The 16,935-nt window shown below is 39.8% G+C and overlaps 1 protein-coding gene across 3 annotated transcripts in view; it reads left to right on the top strand.

Moving 5' to 3' along the window:
• LOC126427233 (uncharacterized) overlaps positions 1 to 16,935 on the top strand; it is an 85,841-nt gene that overhangs the window by 46,151 nt on the left and 22,755 nt on the right. For all 3 annotated transcript variants that reach the window (XM_050089470.1, XM_050089472.1, XM_050089471.1), the window contains one exon: positions 3,677 to 3,913. In XM_050089470.1, the coding sequence (XP_049945427.1) occupies positions 3,677 to 3,913 (237 nt within the window). The remainder of the gene's footprint in view (positions 1 to 3,676; positions 3,914 to 16,935) is intronic.

A 16,935-nucleotide genomic window follows, 5' to 3' on the forward strand; every position in this document is an offset into this window, starting at 1 on the left:
AGCGGAAAGGAGAGAAATAAAAAGACTGGGTGTGGCAGTGAAATGACAGCTGTGTAGTGCTGGAATGGGAACAGAGAGGGTGCTGGATGGGTGAGGACAGTGACTAACGAAGGTTGAGGCCAGGAGGGTTACGGGAACGTAGGATGTATTGCAGGGAAAGCTCCCACCTGCACAATTCAGAAAAGCTGTTGTTGGTGGGAAGGATCCATATGGCACAGGCTGGGAAGCAGTCATTGAGATGAGGGTTCCTTGTACAAAAACAAATCTCCCGTGCCTTATCTTTCCAGTCTCCCACGACCTCCCAAAGTCCCACAGTCTGGCCACAGAGTAGCATTCCCCTCATACCTCAGTACCATCCGGGGCTGGAGCAACTGAATTACATTCTCTGCCAGGGTTTCGATTACCTCTCGTCGTGACCCGAAATGAGGAATGTCCTGCCCACTATCCTTCCCACCCCTCCTACTGTGGTATTCCGCCGTCCACCAACCCTACACAATATACTCGTCCATCCTTACACAACCCCTGCTCCCAATCCCTTACCTCAGGCTAATACCCCTGTAATAGACCTAGACGCAAGACCTGTCCCATACATCCTCCTACCACCACCTACTCCAGTCCGGTCACTAACATTACCTATCCCATCAAAGGCAGGGCTACCTGTTAAACCAGTCATGTGATTTACAAACTAAGGTGCAAACACTGTGCTGCATTCTATGTAGGCATGACAACCAACAAGCTGTATGTCCGCACAAACAGCCACCGAGAAACTGTGGCAAAAAAATAAGTGGACCACCCTGTTGCTGAACACGCTGTCAAACATGATATCCCTCATCACAATGACTGCTTCACAGGCTGTGCCATATGGATTCTTCCCACCGACACCAGCTTTTCTGAATTGCACAGGTGAGAACTTTCCCTGCAACATCCTACATTCCCGTAACCTTCCTGGCGTCAACCTTCGTTAGTCACTGTCCTCACCCATCCAGCACCCTCTCTGTTCCCATTCCAGCACTACACAGCTGTCATTTCACTGCCACACCCAGTCTTTTAATTTCTCTCCTTTCCGCTACTTACCCCATCCCCCCTCCGCACCTTTTCTCCTGCCGTCTGTCTAACCCGCAACACTTCACTGTCCGCCACTCCCACCATACTATCCCCCCCCCCTCCCCGCCCTAGCCTCCTCCTTACCCCCACCCAGTCGCCACTCCCATCATGCACTGGTGCTGCTGCTCGCAGTGTGGTTTCAGCTCTCACTGAGACTGCAGACGTGTGTGCAAGTTGCATTTGCATGAACGTGTGTCTGTGTGTGTGTGTGTGTGTGTGTGTGTATCTACTGCTGACAAAGGTCTTAATGGCTGAAAGCTATAATTGTGTGAATCTTTTTGTTGTGCCTATCGCGACTCAGCATCTCCACTATATGGTGAGTGGCAACTCTCCTTCTCTGGTATTGTTACATTCCATCCTGAATTTTACATTGTTCGATTGTTGACTGATAGAGACCTCTGACAGTTGAAGAGGGTCGTAATGTGTAATAGGCAGACATCTGTCCAGATCATCACATAGGAATTCCAAACTGCATTAGGATTCACTGCAAGTACTATGACAGTTATGCGAGAGGTGAGAAAACTTGGATTTCATGGTCGAGTGGTTGCTCATAAGCCACACATCACGCCAGTAAATGCCAAACAACACCTCAATTGTTGTAAGGAGCATAAACATCGGACGATTGAACAGTGGAAAAACGTTGTGTGGAGTGACCAATCACGGTACACAATGTGGCAATCTAATGGCATGGTGTGGGTATGGTGAATGCCTGGTGAATGTCACCTGCCAGCGTGTGTAGTGCCAACTGTAAAATTCAGAGGCGGTAGTGTTATGGTGCGGTCGTGTTTTTCATGGAGAGGGCTTACACCCTTTGTTGTTTTGCATGGCACTATCACAGCACAGGCCTACATTGATGTTTTAAGTACCTTCGTGCTTCCCACTGTTGAAGGGCAATTTGGGGATGACGACTGCATCTTTTGACACGATCGAGCACGGCCTGTAACAGAGTGGTTACACGACAATAACATCCCTGTAATGAACTGGCTTGCACGGAGTCCTGACCTGAATCCTGTAGAACACCTTTGGGATGTTTTGGAATGCCGACTTCGTGCCGGGCCTCACTGACCGACATCGATACCTCTCCTCAATGCAGCACTCCTTGAAGAGCAGTCTGCCATTTCCCAAGAAACCTTCCAGCACCTGACTGAACGTATGCCTGCAAGAATGGAAGCAGTCATCAAGGCTAAGGATGGGCCAACACCATATTGAATTCCAGCATTACCGATGGAGGGTGCTACGAAAAAGGTCAATCACTAACACCCTCTTCAAAAACTCTGCCGTTTTTGCTTTTATCTCTTTGGCAGACTGAAATAGTGGTCCCTTCAATGTACTTTTCACTTTTAAGAATAGATAAAAGTCAAAGGGAGCCAGATCTGGGGAATGCGATGAATGTTCAGGTACAGAAATGTGCCTGTCTCCTGAAGACTCTTTCACTGGCACAGCACTGTGGGCCTGCATTTTGTCCTGATACAGAATACGTGAATCGTTCTTCCACAAATTTGGTTTTTTCTTTTGTACTCTTTCCCTCAGCTTGATTAGGACTTATTTGCAGTATTCCTGATTAAGGACTTGTCAGATGTCAGTTGTTTTGTGTAATCTCATTAATGTTCTGTACGTTTGCTTGAGTTCTCGAACTCGCAGATTGACTGGGGCATTTACCACCTTCAGTCTCTTCTCGCCCTACTGAAAACAGTTTTTGCCTTTCAAAAACTTGTCCACATTATCATCAAACACTTTCTTTAACATATAAAAACATTCCCCCATTTGTGACTCTTTAATTTCACAAGGAATTTAAGATTAATTTGGTGTTCAATTTTTAAGTTCGCTGCTGTTGTGGTATTACTACAGAAAAATGTCCTCTCAAACCGAGGCTTAAAACGAAACTAAAGCCAGCAGAAAGACGAAACAAATGGTAGCTGCAACTGCATCCCAGTACCAGCCTCCTCCTGTGTGGCTACACAATGGGAGTTGCACAGTCTCATTATTTAATCGCCACACTTTGTAAAGTAATAACTTTATCTGCCGACATCTCATTTCCCAAAAATTTTGGGCAGCAAATCGTGCTAAACTAGTGAATGTACAGCTGAAGTATCGTACTTGGTTTTTTCTTGCATTTACACTTATGTTCTGTGGAAACACTCAGTTTAATAGACACATCACATTTACAATCCCTGAAAAGTGCTTGATTTATGGCACAATTTGTTGTACAAAACTATCAGAAAAATGTGATGCTGCGAAATAAAACTGCACATCTGAACAAAATGTATGCAATGACCAATGGAGTGTATAACCATTTACCTCATTAAACATATTACAGATGTGGAGCACCACTTTACAAAAGTATTTCATAAAGCTGCAAGTGCAGGTTGCGAGTTGTGCTCGGATAGCTCAGTCAGTGGAGCATTTGTCTGCAAAAGGAAAAGGCTGCGGATTCCAGTCCTGGTGTGGCACACAGTTTTAGTCTGTCGTGAAGTTAGTTTATGTTATTGTGTTCATCCACGAATGTGGAAACATTCCATTACATTTGATGTCAGTGAGTAACTCAAAAAGTTTTCCTCTCTCACGTTTCCAGGTGCACGATGTGGAGTTTGTTCAGAACCCAGATGTAATTATCCGGGAGACTCTTCCAGTGCTGCAGGAGTTTGTGGCAGTGGGTAAAGCGAGGTTCATCGGCATCACGGGGTATCCTCTCGAGCCGCTCCGAGAGATCATTGAGAAGAGTGGCAGCGTGAAGGTGGACACGGTGCTGTCGTACACCAGAGACACTCTTGTAGACGACACACTACAGCGGCATCTGCCATTCTTCAAGGTGCGTTTGGCCATCAGTTTTGATTTAGTGTGCGTAACTCATTGATACATTTACTTGTCATGCTCCACTGATTCCTAAGTGCTATTGACAAGTTTAAGTTCAGCTTCTTGGTTTTCCTTTGGTGCTGCACGTTACGCCCCCTTGCTGAGACCTGAGCATTAGTGATGAGTGTAGACATGTCACTACACGGTATGGTTAAGATTACAGTGAAAATTGTTCTGCCTATCTCAGTAGCTTTTCAGTTTTGGCAGCTGAGATGTGTATGGCTACATTGTTGTGATCTAATCATCTGTTCTATAAAGGAAATAACAAGGTGTCAGGGTTGTATTAAGTGCAGATTGTGGAAATACTTATAAAGAGCAGCACTGAGAATGAATTATTCGATGCCAACTTAAGTGATAACTCCTGAGCAGATTCTGAAAGAGATAGCCGTAAGCCACCTACATCAGCTGGTGGACAACAAGAGAAGTAAATGATAGCTCTTCCAAGTCCGAAAAATCTAAAAATGATTGGAACTTTAAAAAGGGATTATCAAAATTGGACTGAAAAAAGAAAAAAGAAAAAAAAGGCCATCTTTACGACTCTGCAGATTTGTAACAACCATACGTTCGCATAGCATCATCAAAGACAGAATAATTTTTACACCTCAATAATGTTCATCTTAGGGGTGAAAATCTTATAGCAACTGCAGGAGACATCACAGAAAGCACTACAAAAATATTGGGCACAGAGCAAAGCAGGCTGTTCGGATAGCTCTGGACCAGGTAGAAGCCCAGATGTGGGATAGTTGGTGCAGATAAGACGCACTAGGCAATAGTGATGCAGCACTCATCTTGCCTCATAGCGTGCACATCTGCAGAAGCCAAAATGTTACAAGTCGACATGAAGTAATTTCGATAAAAAAAATTAGGAAATGATTGAATTTTCAAGCATACAAACATTCTACTTGTTTATTTTGGAAAAAAATTGGTGATCATAAACATTAAGAGTGTTGCTTTGTAGCTTTTTATAAAAAACCTGTAGATTTCACTTTTGAGATATAGTCACTTTTGTTTTAAAATTGTCATTTATCATTGCTAAAAATAAGGCATCCCAGAAATTGATGGAGTGGTTTGTATACAGTCATCATCTGAAGCAATAGAAATTTCTCATGAAACTTTTCATTGTATACGTTTTTTTGTGATTTTCATAATGACCTAACTCAATAACACTATAGACCAGCGCAGTAGTGCCATTTTGCTGAAGCAGTTACACATTGGTGTATTGGGTGTGTAATGGAGTCATGTTAGGAGGTAAAAAACTTAGTTATGATGAGACGATCATCAGATGAGAATCTTCTCATTGTGATGTGAAGGGGCATTATCAAGCAATAGAACATCCTTCTGTGGAAACCCCTTCTCTTCTTGAAATCACAAAACTTGGGGTACAAAATGTGTGTGGAACCTGTTTTTGAAAATTTCACTATCAATCCACACTCCTCTTTTTGGTTGTAATAATGCAGAGGGAGATCCTTAGTTATGGTATCCTTAAATGCATGGGGTTTATGGGGTTTTCCAATCACTAGCAGTTTAACTTTGTGGTTCCCAGAAGCATTAGCACACAAAATTGAAATGCATTCTTTAGACAAATTTTGGTTAGCAGCTATTTCCAATACAGACCACTTTTGTCTGTAGGACATCTCTTGCTAGTTTTTGACTAAACCATTGCAAAACAGCATCACCTAATCTATCAAATGGAGATCTCTTCGGCTTTCTCGTGCAAATGGTCCCGAACTAAAATCTCATTTCCTGACAAAATCCTGTATTTTCTGCTTATTCTTTGTAATGCCCCAAACAGTCTGCATTCCAATACCATAATCGGCATTTAATTTTGCAGCAGTTTTCTCCTTCTCAAATCTTTTAATTACTGTAATTCTAATTTATGTTTTAATGTTTTTGTTTTTGGTTTAATGTTTTCAAAACAAGGCTAGTTTTTGTGTACTCTAATAACCTTGACCAGCATTTTGCTATTTATCCTGAACATTGTAAGTGCACATGCTCAAGCATGTGTAGTTTGCTGTGCTTGCATGAACTTGCACAAATGAAAATCAATCAAGCATCAGGCAGCTTGAACAATCATAATGCTTGAAATTATCCCACATATAGTTGTGCATACTTGAACATAGTGTTCGATTGTGCGAGCCCATTTGCAGTTACCTGTGTGGCTGCCTTTAGGCATCATTGCTGGTCTGTGGAAAAATAACAACAATAATTCTGTAACTATACATATTTAGATGAGGAACATGGTGTATACTGGCAGCACATCATATCTTAATGTTTACTTTGTTGGAAATTACAGAACTGTCATTTAGCGCAACTCTTATTCTTCCTAAGCTGTACGTGTGTTCGTTAGCCTTTGTCTAAGCGTTAGTTGGTCCACATTGTAAGATTTCATTTACTTGCATGTGACATTTTTGCATTTCATTGCACATTACCTTGCTGCTACAATTTAGTTGCCTGTGCACTGCATTTGACTTGCTAAAGGTTAACTGATTGGGGGGGGGGGGGGGGGGATATATCATGAGAACTGTAGTGGGCTGGTACATTGGGATGATAGGGAGGGAGTTTTCTTTGTGTGTATGTGTGTGTGTGTGTGTGTGTGTGTTGTCATGTCATGTCATATAGAGAGGAAAGTGTCCGAATCTGGATCCCTGTTTGGTTTTATGATAAATATTGAAAATTGTTAAATAGCTATCTTTTTAATCGTGATATCTATACTTTATCAGGTTATTTATTACTTATGAAAACATATCTACATCTAAATACATGCTCTGCAAAACACTGTGAACTACATACAACTTCATAACAAAGGTAGCCAAAGCCATTGAAATTCATTGTAAATTGAAATTGAAAAAAACTGCAAACAACTGTTAATTGATAATTTATTCGTGGCCCGTTTCAATGATTAAAGCAGTATCTTCGAATGGTCCTTCATAGAAAAGAAAGCATCCTTGTAATCTGTATATTTTAAAAATTGGATTAAGGGCAGCCAATAAAAGTAAATCTAAATAAAACTACTTATAGCACTGTCACACAGATTAGCACATGGAAATGCAATCAATATTCATAGTCACAGAATGGAACTCCATGAAGAGGGTAAGTTGTGAAGCTCACATAATACTACGTACAGAAAGCTGGTTGAAGCCTGAAATTGATAGCAGTGAGGTTTTTGGGGAAAAATTAAGTGCGCATCAAAAGGATAGGCAAATGGGAAATGGAGGTGGTGTATTTGCCACAGTAGACAAGAAACTCAAATGTACCAACATAATAATTGGAGCTGCATGAGAGATTGTTTGGGCAAGAATCAGTATGAGGGGTGGGTATAAAATGATAATTGGATCCTTTTTATAGCCCACCAGACTCATCTCCTGATGTAACACAAAACTTTAAGAGAAAACCTCAGTTCACTTGTACAAAAGTTCCCCCAATCATATTGTAAACACCGGTGGAGACTTTAATCACCCAACAATCAATTGGGAAAATTACAATTTTGTTAGTGATGGGCAAGATAAGACATCCTGTGAAATTTTATTAAACACCTTCTCTGAAAAATACCTAGAGCAGATAGTTCAGAATCCCACTCATGATGGCCATAAATAACCTGACCTCTCTGAGGATGTCTCATTGAAACTGGTATCAGTAATCATAATGTGATTGTGGCAACAGTGATTACCAAAGTACAGAGAACAACTAAAGCAAGCAGAAAGACATATGTTCAGTAAACTAGATAAAAAGTCAGTAGTGTCATATTTCAGTGAGTAACTTGAAACTTTCAGCACAGGACAGGGGAATGTAGAGGACCTATGGCTCAAGTTTAAAAAATAATTGGCCATGCACAGGATATATATGTACCCAGTAGTACAGTACATAGTGGAAGGGACACTCCATGGTATACATTCACTGTAAAAAAAATCTAAAGAAACAGAGACCCCTGCATAGTAGAAGTAAAAAAAAAGTGTAGAGCTGCAGATAGAAAGATGCTGAATGAAACACATTTGGCTGTCAAGAGGGTGCATAAAAGCCTTCAGTGACTACCATAGCAGAATATTGTCAAATGATCTCTCACAAAACCCAAAGAAATTCTGGTCATATGTAAACACTGTTAGTGGCACCAAAGTTAAGTGCCCAGTCCCTAGCGAATGAGACAGGAACTGAAATTGAGGGTAGCAAAGCACAAGTTGAAATGATTAATTCTGTTTTCAAATGTTCCTTTACAATTAAAAACCCAAGATAATTGCCCAATTTAATCCTTGTACCACTGAAAAGATGAGTGAAATAACTATTAATGTCAGCAGTGTTAAAACTGAACGACACTTCAGGGCCCAATGGAATCCCTGTGAGATTATATGCTGAATTTGCAGCTGAGTTAGCCCCTCTTCTAGCTGTAATTTATTTTAGATCCCTTGAACGAAAAGCTGTGTCCAGTACTTGGAAAAAAGCACAGGTCACACACGTCTACAAGAACAGTAGCGAAAGTGTTCCACCAAACTACTGTCCAATAACCTTGACATCAATTTGTTGTAGACTCTTAGAACAAATTGTGAGAGCAAACATAACGAACTATCTTGAACAGAATGACCTCCTCAATGCTAACCAGCATGGATTCTGAAAATGCCAATCAAGTGAAACCCAATTTCTTGAGATCAAAAAAGCATTTGACCCAGTACTATACCTTTGCTTATTATCAAAAGTACGATCATATTGGGTATCGAGTGAAATTTTTGACTGGATTGAGGACTTTTTGGCAGATAGGACGCAGCGTGTTATCTTGGATAGAGTGTTATAAAGTGTTTTGGGACTCTTGCTGTTCATGTCATATATTAATGGCCTGCAGATATTTTTAATAGTAATCATAGACTTTTTGCAGATGATGAAGTTATCTATAATGATTTACTGTCTGAAGGGAGGTGCATAAATATTCAGTCAGATCTTGGTAAGTTTCCAAAGTGGTGCAGAGATTGACAACTCGCTTTAAAGGTTCAAAAATGTAAAATTGTCCACTTCACTAAATGAAACTACATAGTATAATTGGCCAACCATACAAAACACCTTGTTGTAACACTTTATGAGGATATGAAATGGAATGATAACATAGGCTGTTGTGGGTAAAACAGGTGGGAGAGTTCAGATTGTTGGTATAATATTTGGGAAATGCATTCAGTCTATAAAGAAGATTGCTTACAAATCACTGTAGAATACTTCTGAAGTGTGTGGGGCCCACACCAAATAGGACTAACTGGGGATATTGAACATCTACAGTGAAGGGCAGCATGAATGGTCACAGGTTTGTTTGATCCACGGGAGAGTGTCACAGAGATACTGAAGAAACTGAGCTGGTGGTCTCTTGAAGATTGGCGTAAACTATTGCAAAAAATTCTACTAGCAGAGTTTCAAGAACCGGCTTTAAATGATGACTCTAGGAATATACTACAACCCCTATGTATTACTCACATAGTTATTGTGAGGATAAGATTGGAATAATTACTGTACACATAGAGGCATTCAAACAATCATTCTTACCACACTCCACAAGTGAGTGGAATGAGAAGCAACCCTAATAACTGGTACAGTTGTACGTACCCTCTGCCATGCATTTCATAGTGGTTTGCAGTCTAGGTGTAAACTTAGATGTAGAAGTAAACAATCAATAACCGGCAAAGCACTGGGGTGAATAGTGCGGGGATGAGGCATTGTGGCAAAAAGAACTGTAGTTAATGTAATAATCATGATTAAAATGTAATACAAGAAGCATAAAATAAGACACCATCAGTGTAGCATCTATCTGGAAAACCTAACCCATTAATCAGCCCTATTACCACAAAGATAAAAAATCCCAGATGGAAAAAGTTATGCAAGATTAAAAATTGGGAAGTGAGAAGTTAATTAAGCTGTTGGGTATACATCTGCATCCATGTGCAGATTGAATGCAGATGAAGGTCTCAATGTATTAAAAAATTTTATAAGGGTGTAAGCCATGTTTAAGACACTTATCAATAACAAACTAGTCAGAACCGAGAATGAACATCAGATAACTAGGGACCCCATTTACAATGGCACATCTAAGAAATCAAAAGAAAAGAGCAATGAAAAGTCTAACGTAACTTGAATGTCCACATATACCAATACATGAAATTTACATACCCCGCAGTGGGTCGTCACGCGTGTTGAGCACTGGGGCCGGTCAGCTGTACACTAAAGTGGTGGCGATCTCCGTATAACCGGAGATGCTAGTGTGCAATGCAAGACCACAACATATGATAGGCGTGGTGGAATTTTGTGCTCCAAAGGCTGGGGAGCTCCTTAACAACAGACCACTGTGAAGTACATAGTAGAGGCTACCGTATTTACTCGAATCTAAGCCGCACGTTTTTTCCGGTTTTTGTAATCCAAAAAACCGCCTGCGGCTTAGAATCGAGTGCAAAGTAAGCAGAAGTTCTGAAAAATGTTGATAGGTGCCGCCACAACTAACTTCTGCCGTCTAAATGTCTAATATATGTAGCGCTACACAGGCATGCTTTGCAGGCACAAAGATAAATACTGGTGCCAAAACCTCTGCGTGAGTAAATAAATTTAAAAAAAAAGGTGTAAGACGAGCTTTTTTTCTCCGCCCCGAGTTTTGACCATTGCATTTTCATACATTATCCAACGAAGTAAATACAAATTCCATATTGTTCCTCTTCAAATGTAGCAACATTTCAATGTACTATGAAAATCCGACTGGCAAGACTATTTGGGATGTTTGTCAATATGGCCAACTCTTACGTTCTAAATTTTTTCCTACCTGTGAGAAGAGACGGTTGCTGACAGGAACTTTTATGGATTGTGAATCACATGCAGTATTCTCTTCACCATAAGAATAATACGAATATAAACATTTTGCCACGTATTCTTTTGTGTTTGCTGCTGTCTCATTTAAATACTGTCTGCCTAATAAACCACGAAACTAGTGAGAAAACAGCAAATGCGGAAGAATGAACATATCATTTCATGTTTATATTCGTATTATTCTTATGCCTAATAGTGATACAGTCAGAAATGAAGCACAGCAACTGACTAGATTTTTAAATCTAAGATGACTCTAATTTCTGTGCAGAATGTAATGTACTAATGAGGCGTCTGCAAAGATTTTCAAACAGAGAAAAGTTTTCGCTAAACTCTTGTTCAGAACATCTTCTATCATACGCAGTCTATTATTTGGTTCTTGTTGATCATTATCAAAGAAAGCAGCAGTGTAAGTAACAACAAACAGCAGTCTCTTGCCATTGTTTCGCTAATGAGACAATTCCTCTCTCCTTTTTTTTTTTTTTAAATTGTAAGCAGCGGTAGCGCGCACAAAAGCAAGCCATGTCGCGAGCGGCGACAGGCCGTAAACACTCATTGTCAGAATGCGACAAACAGTGCATGACACAGTACAGTAATGCATTTTCAGCTTAGAGTGACGTAAACACCTATAACAAAGAAAACGGCACTTATCAGATCAAAGAAAAATAAGCAATCGATTCAAACCAGACAAAGCACGTGAAAAAGGAAGGATACTCGTATAAATATGGACGGACCGCCTGACGCAAGCAATGGCTCAATGGCTACCCGGTGAAGCTTAACTGCTAAGCTTACGACTCGAACCAAACTACTGTAGCTGTATCGTCATTCGTTTGACCTAAATTGTGTCTCATATTACAATGGACCAACATTGTTTCGATTTAGAGGCGCAGCCTTAAACTTTTGTCTCCCCCTGAAGTTCGAATCTCAAATTTCAGGTGCGGCTTAGGTTTGGGAAATTTTTTTTCCCTTGATTTCGAGTCTCATTTTTCAGGTGCGGCTTAGATTCGAGTAAATACGGTACTTCCCATGTACCAGTTATTAGAGCTTCTTTCCATTTTGTTCACATCTGGAGCACAGGAAGAATGACTACTTAAAATGCTTGTATGTCCTTGGTAATTAGTCTGGTCTTGTCTTTACAATCCCTGTGGCGTGATAGTTAGGGGACTGTAGTACATCCCTAGATTCCTATGTTAAAACTTTGAAAGATGGCTAGCATGGAATAGTTTGAATCTGAATTCAAGAGAATGCCAGTTCAGTTCTTTCAGCATCTCCATGATAGTCTACCACACCCCAAACACACTTACGATTATGTGTCCAGTATCCCCTGTTAGTCTCATTTCGTACAGGTCCCACACACTTCAGCAATATTTTGAGGATGGGTTGAATGAGTGTTTTGTAAGAAAATACCTCTGCAGACTGACAGTAATTCTGAGTATCCTACTGATGGACCATTCTGCCACCTGCCTCACACGCAAGTGGGCCTATGTTATCATTCCATTTTGTATCCCTACAAATTGTTACACTCGGGCTGCTAGGTTTCTTACCGGCAGATTCGAACAACACGTAAGTGCTGTGGTGTTGCTTTGAGAACTCAAATGGGAATCCCTGAAGGGAAGACAAAATTCTTTTCGAAGAACACTATTAAGAACATTGAGAGATCTGGCATTTGAAGCTGACTGCCAAATGATTCTACTGCCGCCAACATACATTGTGCATAAGGACCACAATGATAAGATATGTGAAATTAAGGGTCACACAGAGGCATATAGACAGTCGTTTTTCCCTCGTTCTGTTTGCGAGTGGAACGGGGAAGGACGTGACTAGTAGTAGTAGTAGTAGTAGTAGTAGTACAGGGGTACCCTCTGCCACACACCGTACGTGTGGAGTATCTGTGTAAATCTAGGTGAAGATCTAGATCTGCAAGAGTTGCCCAATTCCAGTTGTGATTTGTTGATGTAATCATAGGATACGGTGCTGTTTTCATTTTGTGAAGTGCAGAATTTGACATTGTGAATATTTAACCCTTGACTGAGCGTGCTGTTTTTTTATAGCACAGGCAGGTGTGCAGTGTATTTTGTACACATGTAAAGAATAGCTGTCTTCATATTACTGAGACAAACACACACAACCAGAATCACTGTTTAATCTTATTAGGGAACCCTCCATACTGTAAATCGTGTATTTTTATGTGCTTCAAACATGTTGTAGGGGTACTTACCCCGAGTACCTGGCTATCCGTTTTTTTAGCGATGGGCCTTGGTATTTGAGAAAATCAATTTTGAAGTTCATTGCATGCTTTGTGTACCCGTAACATTAGATGTATTCCGAGCAAGTCAGTGTAGTGCAGCGGTAAAGGTTCACGGCTACTGTGGTGTAGGTACCGTGTTTGAATCCTGCTCCCATAAGTTTTTTTTATGTATGCGAGAACCATCCAGAAAATTTGGTCCTAACATTCAAAAACGAGTAGATGAATTAAATGGGAAATACAGAAATGTAGTCATGTCCTGCACAAAACCTGGTAAGTTCATGAAACTGGTGTATGAAGAATTTTTACGTTCTGTAATTCTTCCGTATATGGGACAGACATTTTTTTTGTACATTATCAATTCATGGGGAGTGCAAACCGATTCAACTTTATATGATCGTCTATTCAGTGATGAAAGGAAAGCGAGCACCTGCACCCTAAAAGTGGTTCCATCTAAGTGCACTCCTTATTGGCAGTCCTGCGATGTTTATTTTTACTGACAGGTGAGAATCTTCACGAAAATTATTCAGAATGCTCCCAACTTGATGAAAGACAATAAGAGATAGCGCTTCTAGGGAAGATTCGAAAAAATTACATTCGCTAATCCTACATCAATTCAGCGCACCTAATTTTGAAAGCATGATTAGTGGATGAAAGAGAAATCTTTTTAAATGCAAAAGAATTGTGTTTCCCAGTATTGCTCATGAGGAACAAGACGGTTGCTTTCATAAAATGCATGTGGTGCTAAGAAAATTTGTGCTTTGGTTGCTTCTATGATAAGTATCACCCACAATAGTGTTCTGTCACATCAAGCAATGGGGACAATGAAAAGTAAGATTTTGTAATATTGTATGACAGAAAAAATTAATAACTGAATATATCTTTATAATTTCGCACATCTTACACTGTTTGTTAATAATCTTTGAAATAAAATTGAAAAATTTGGTTGCTTTTTTTTTGGGGGGGTGTGAGGGGGGGGGGGAGGAGTACACGAGCAGGATTCGAACACGGCGCCTCTAGCGCAGTAGCCGTGAACCTTTATGCTGCACTACGCTAACTTGCTCAGAACATATGTAATATTAAAGGCATGCAAAGTGTGCAATGAACTTCAAAATCTATTTTCTCAAAAACCAAGGCCCGTCGCTAGAAAACTGGATAGCCAGGTACTCAGGGTAAGTACCTCTACAGCATATTGGAAGTGCATCAAAATCCATGATTTACAGTATGGAGGGTCCCCTTGTTAGTTTAATTAAACAATAGTAAAATAAACTTACATTATGTGAGCTAAATCACTAATTAAAGAATAGTCAAATAAACTGTCATTATATCATCCTGATTTTGTCACTCACAAAAGTTACCCCACAGTAATGACCCACTCATAGCATTAAGGAATGGAGTTGCAGCAGATCCGAGGCAACAGCTTACTCAATTGCTAATTATTTCGTAGGCAGCTACCTATTTGTGGAATTGTGCTGCTAGCTTGGAACTTGGTTCATTTTCTTGCACAGGTCGTAAATTTTTTCTCACATAGCTCACTTTATATTACTGCTGCTCACTTGAACGTATGATAGTATGACTTATCACTGTGTTAGTAGGAGCAATAATGAAGGAATAGTTACAGTGCTGCAATTGTAAAACGACAGTGGAATAGTACAAGACAATGTTATTTGTGGTTGGCGCACTTTACGCGTAGGTGTGCCTGCTTGAGGGTTAAAATGAGCTCCCAGTCATTGCACCACTTGGAATTCTTATCAAGGTCCAACTTTATATTTAAGCCGCCTTTTCCAGACAGTTCTACATTAAAAATAACCACATCATATGTGAAAAGTCTCAGTTAATGTTGTCTGAAGATCATTAGGATACAGAATTAACAGCATGGGTCCCAACATACTTCTGGGGAACGCCTGAAGTTACTTCTGTGTCTATAGAAGATCTCCATCCAATATATGCTGTGTCCTCACCACCAATCACAAATCTCACCCAGTACCCCATACATTCATACTTTTGATTATAAGCATAGGTGAAATGTGAGTTGGGTTTCATAACAACAGTGTTTCCAGAATCCACATTGTTGGGCATGGAAGAGGTCATTCTCTTTTTTTGCTCGAGGAATCTAGAATATATTATTGTTAAAAGAGGGACTAACTGAGATGCAAACTTGTTATAGAATTTAATAGGGATTACATCATACCCTGGGACTTTGTTGCAGTTGTTTCTCAATGTCACAGACATAATGCCTAGTTCATTCATCTTTCCACTGGTGTGGGAATTAATCCTTTGTAAAGGAACATTTTCAAATGATCAGCAATTCTGCTTTTGCTTTTCTATCCTCCATTTCAGTACCTGTCTCAGCCATTAGTGTCTGGATGCTATTTTTAGTGCCCCTCACAGCCTTTACATTTGACCAGAATTTATTTGGCATTGGGAGCAATCTTTCAATAAAGATGTGCTGCAGTAATACTTAAAGGCTTCACACACTGCCCTCTTGACAGCCAAATGTATATTATTTAACATATCTCTATCTATAGCTCTATGCTTTGGTTTACATCTGTTATGCAGTAGCCTTCGCTTCTTTATAAGTTTCTGCATTGTCTCTGTATACCATGGAGGATCCCTCTCATTATGAACTGTTCTACTGCGTGCATTTCTATCCAGTGCATGCTCAACTATTCTTTTAAACTTGAGCCATAGTTTCTTCTATTGGCTACAATGCAAGTTCCTCATTGAGATATCACTAGTGCCTCATTATCTAGTTTGTTGAACATATAAATACTTTTACTTGTTTTAGTTGGCATCTGTATTTCGGTAATCAGCTAAAACTGTCTCATGGCCACTAATACCAGTTTCAATGTGAACATCTTCAAAAAGGTCACGTATGTTTGTTGCCATTAAGGCCCCCACATGATTAAACTGATTTATCAGATTTGCTCTTATCTACCTACAGATCTGTTGAACACAATCCAGCAAGTTTGTCTGTTGAAGTGCACTTTTGAAGCAGATGCTGTTCATGTATGCTGTATTTTGACACTAGTAGGAGAAGAAGAAGAAGAGGAGGAGGAGGGGGAGGAGGAGGAGAAGAAGAAAGACAGCACTGGTCCAGAGTATGGTTTAAAATGGAAGAGAAATACGCACATGAAAAATCTGTTGAAGAGCTTTTGCACTCAGGAACCTGATGGTTTCATCAACTTTCTCCAAATGGACAGCGAAGCTTTTAATAACATATTTACGGCTACTTCACGCTTGCATTGAAAAAGAAGACACAAGAATGCAAAGATTTATTTTCTTCTCTTTGGTTCTCTAATGAAAGTTGATTAAAATACCACAACATAGGAACATATGGCCAGCATTGTCCATGGAAGAACCCGAGAAATTATTATTATTTTAATTGCACATGAGGGTGTATGTTGTGCCTAGAACAATGCCTTACTTCTCAACCTCTTCCTGTGTAATATTTGGCTTGGAAAGATGTGACACATCTGCTATTTTATTAATTCTCAGCGCTATTTTTTTTTATCATATTTTCCTTCCAACTATAATCATTTAATCATTTCTTACAACATGGTGTAGTACAAAATAAACCAAAATACACTAAAAATATGAAAAAAGTTAAAACGAGTGAAATTATTGTAGAATTTGAAAACTTATTGAAATTTTGTGTGCTGTCTTTGCTAAACCTGAGGGTTTCACTGTAGAATGCTTTGGTAGACTTTGTTTTTGACAATGTTATTTTGCAGCTTTTTAGGCAAAGACCAGTCCAGTTTTTTCCAGCATTTCACATTTGAAAGAGTACATCATGTTATTAATTTTTTTTACTAGCTTCCTTCCAATCTTTCTCCTTTTCTCAAATAGCAGCATTTGCTTTTGTCACGTCAGACAGCCTTCCCCATGTTATTTGTTACAGTGTGCAACAAGCTGCG

Source organism: Schistocerca serialis, chromosome 11 (assembly GCF_023864345.2).
Source record: "Schistocerca serialis cubense isolate TAMUIC-IGC-003099 chromosome 11, iqSchSeri2.2, whole genome shotgun sequence".
Lineage (NCBI taxonomy): Eukaryota > Metazoa > Arthropoda > Insecta > Orthoptera > Acrididae > Schistocerca > Schistocerca serialis.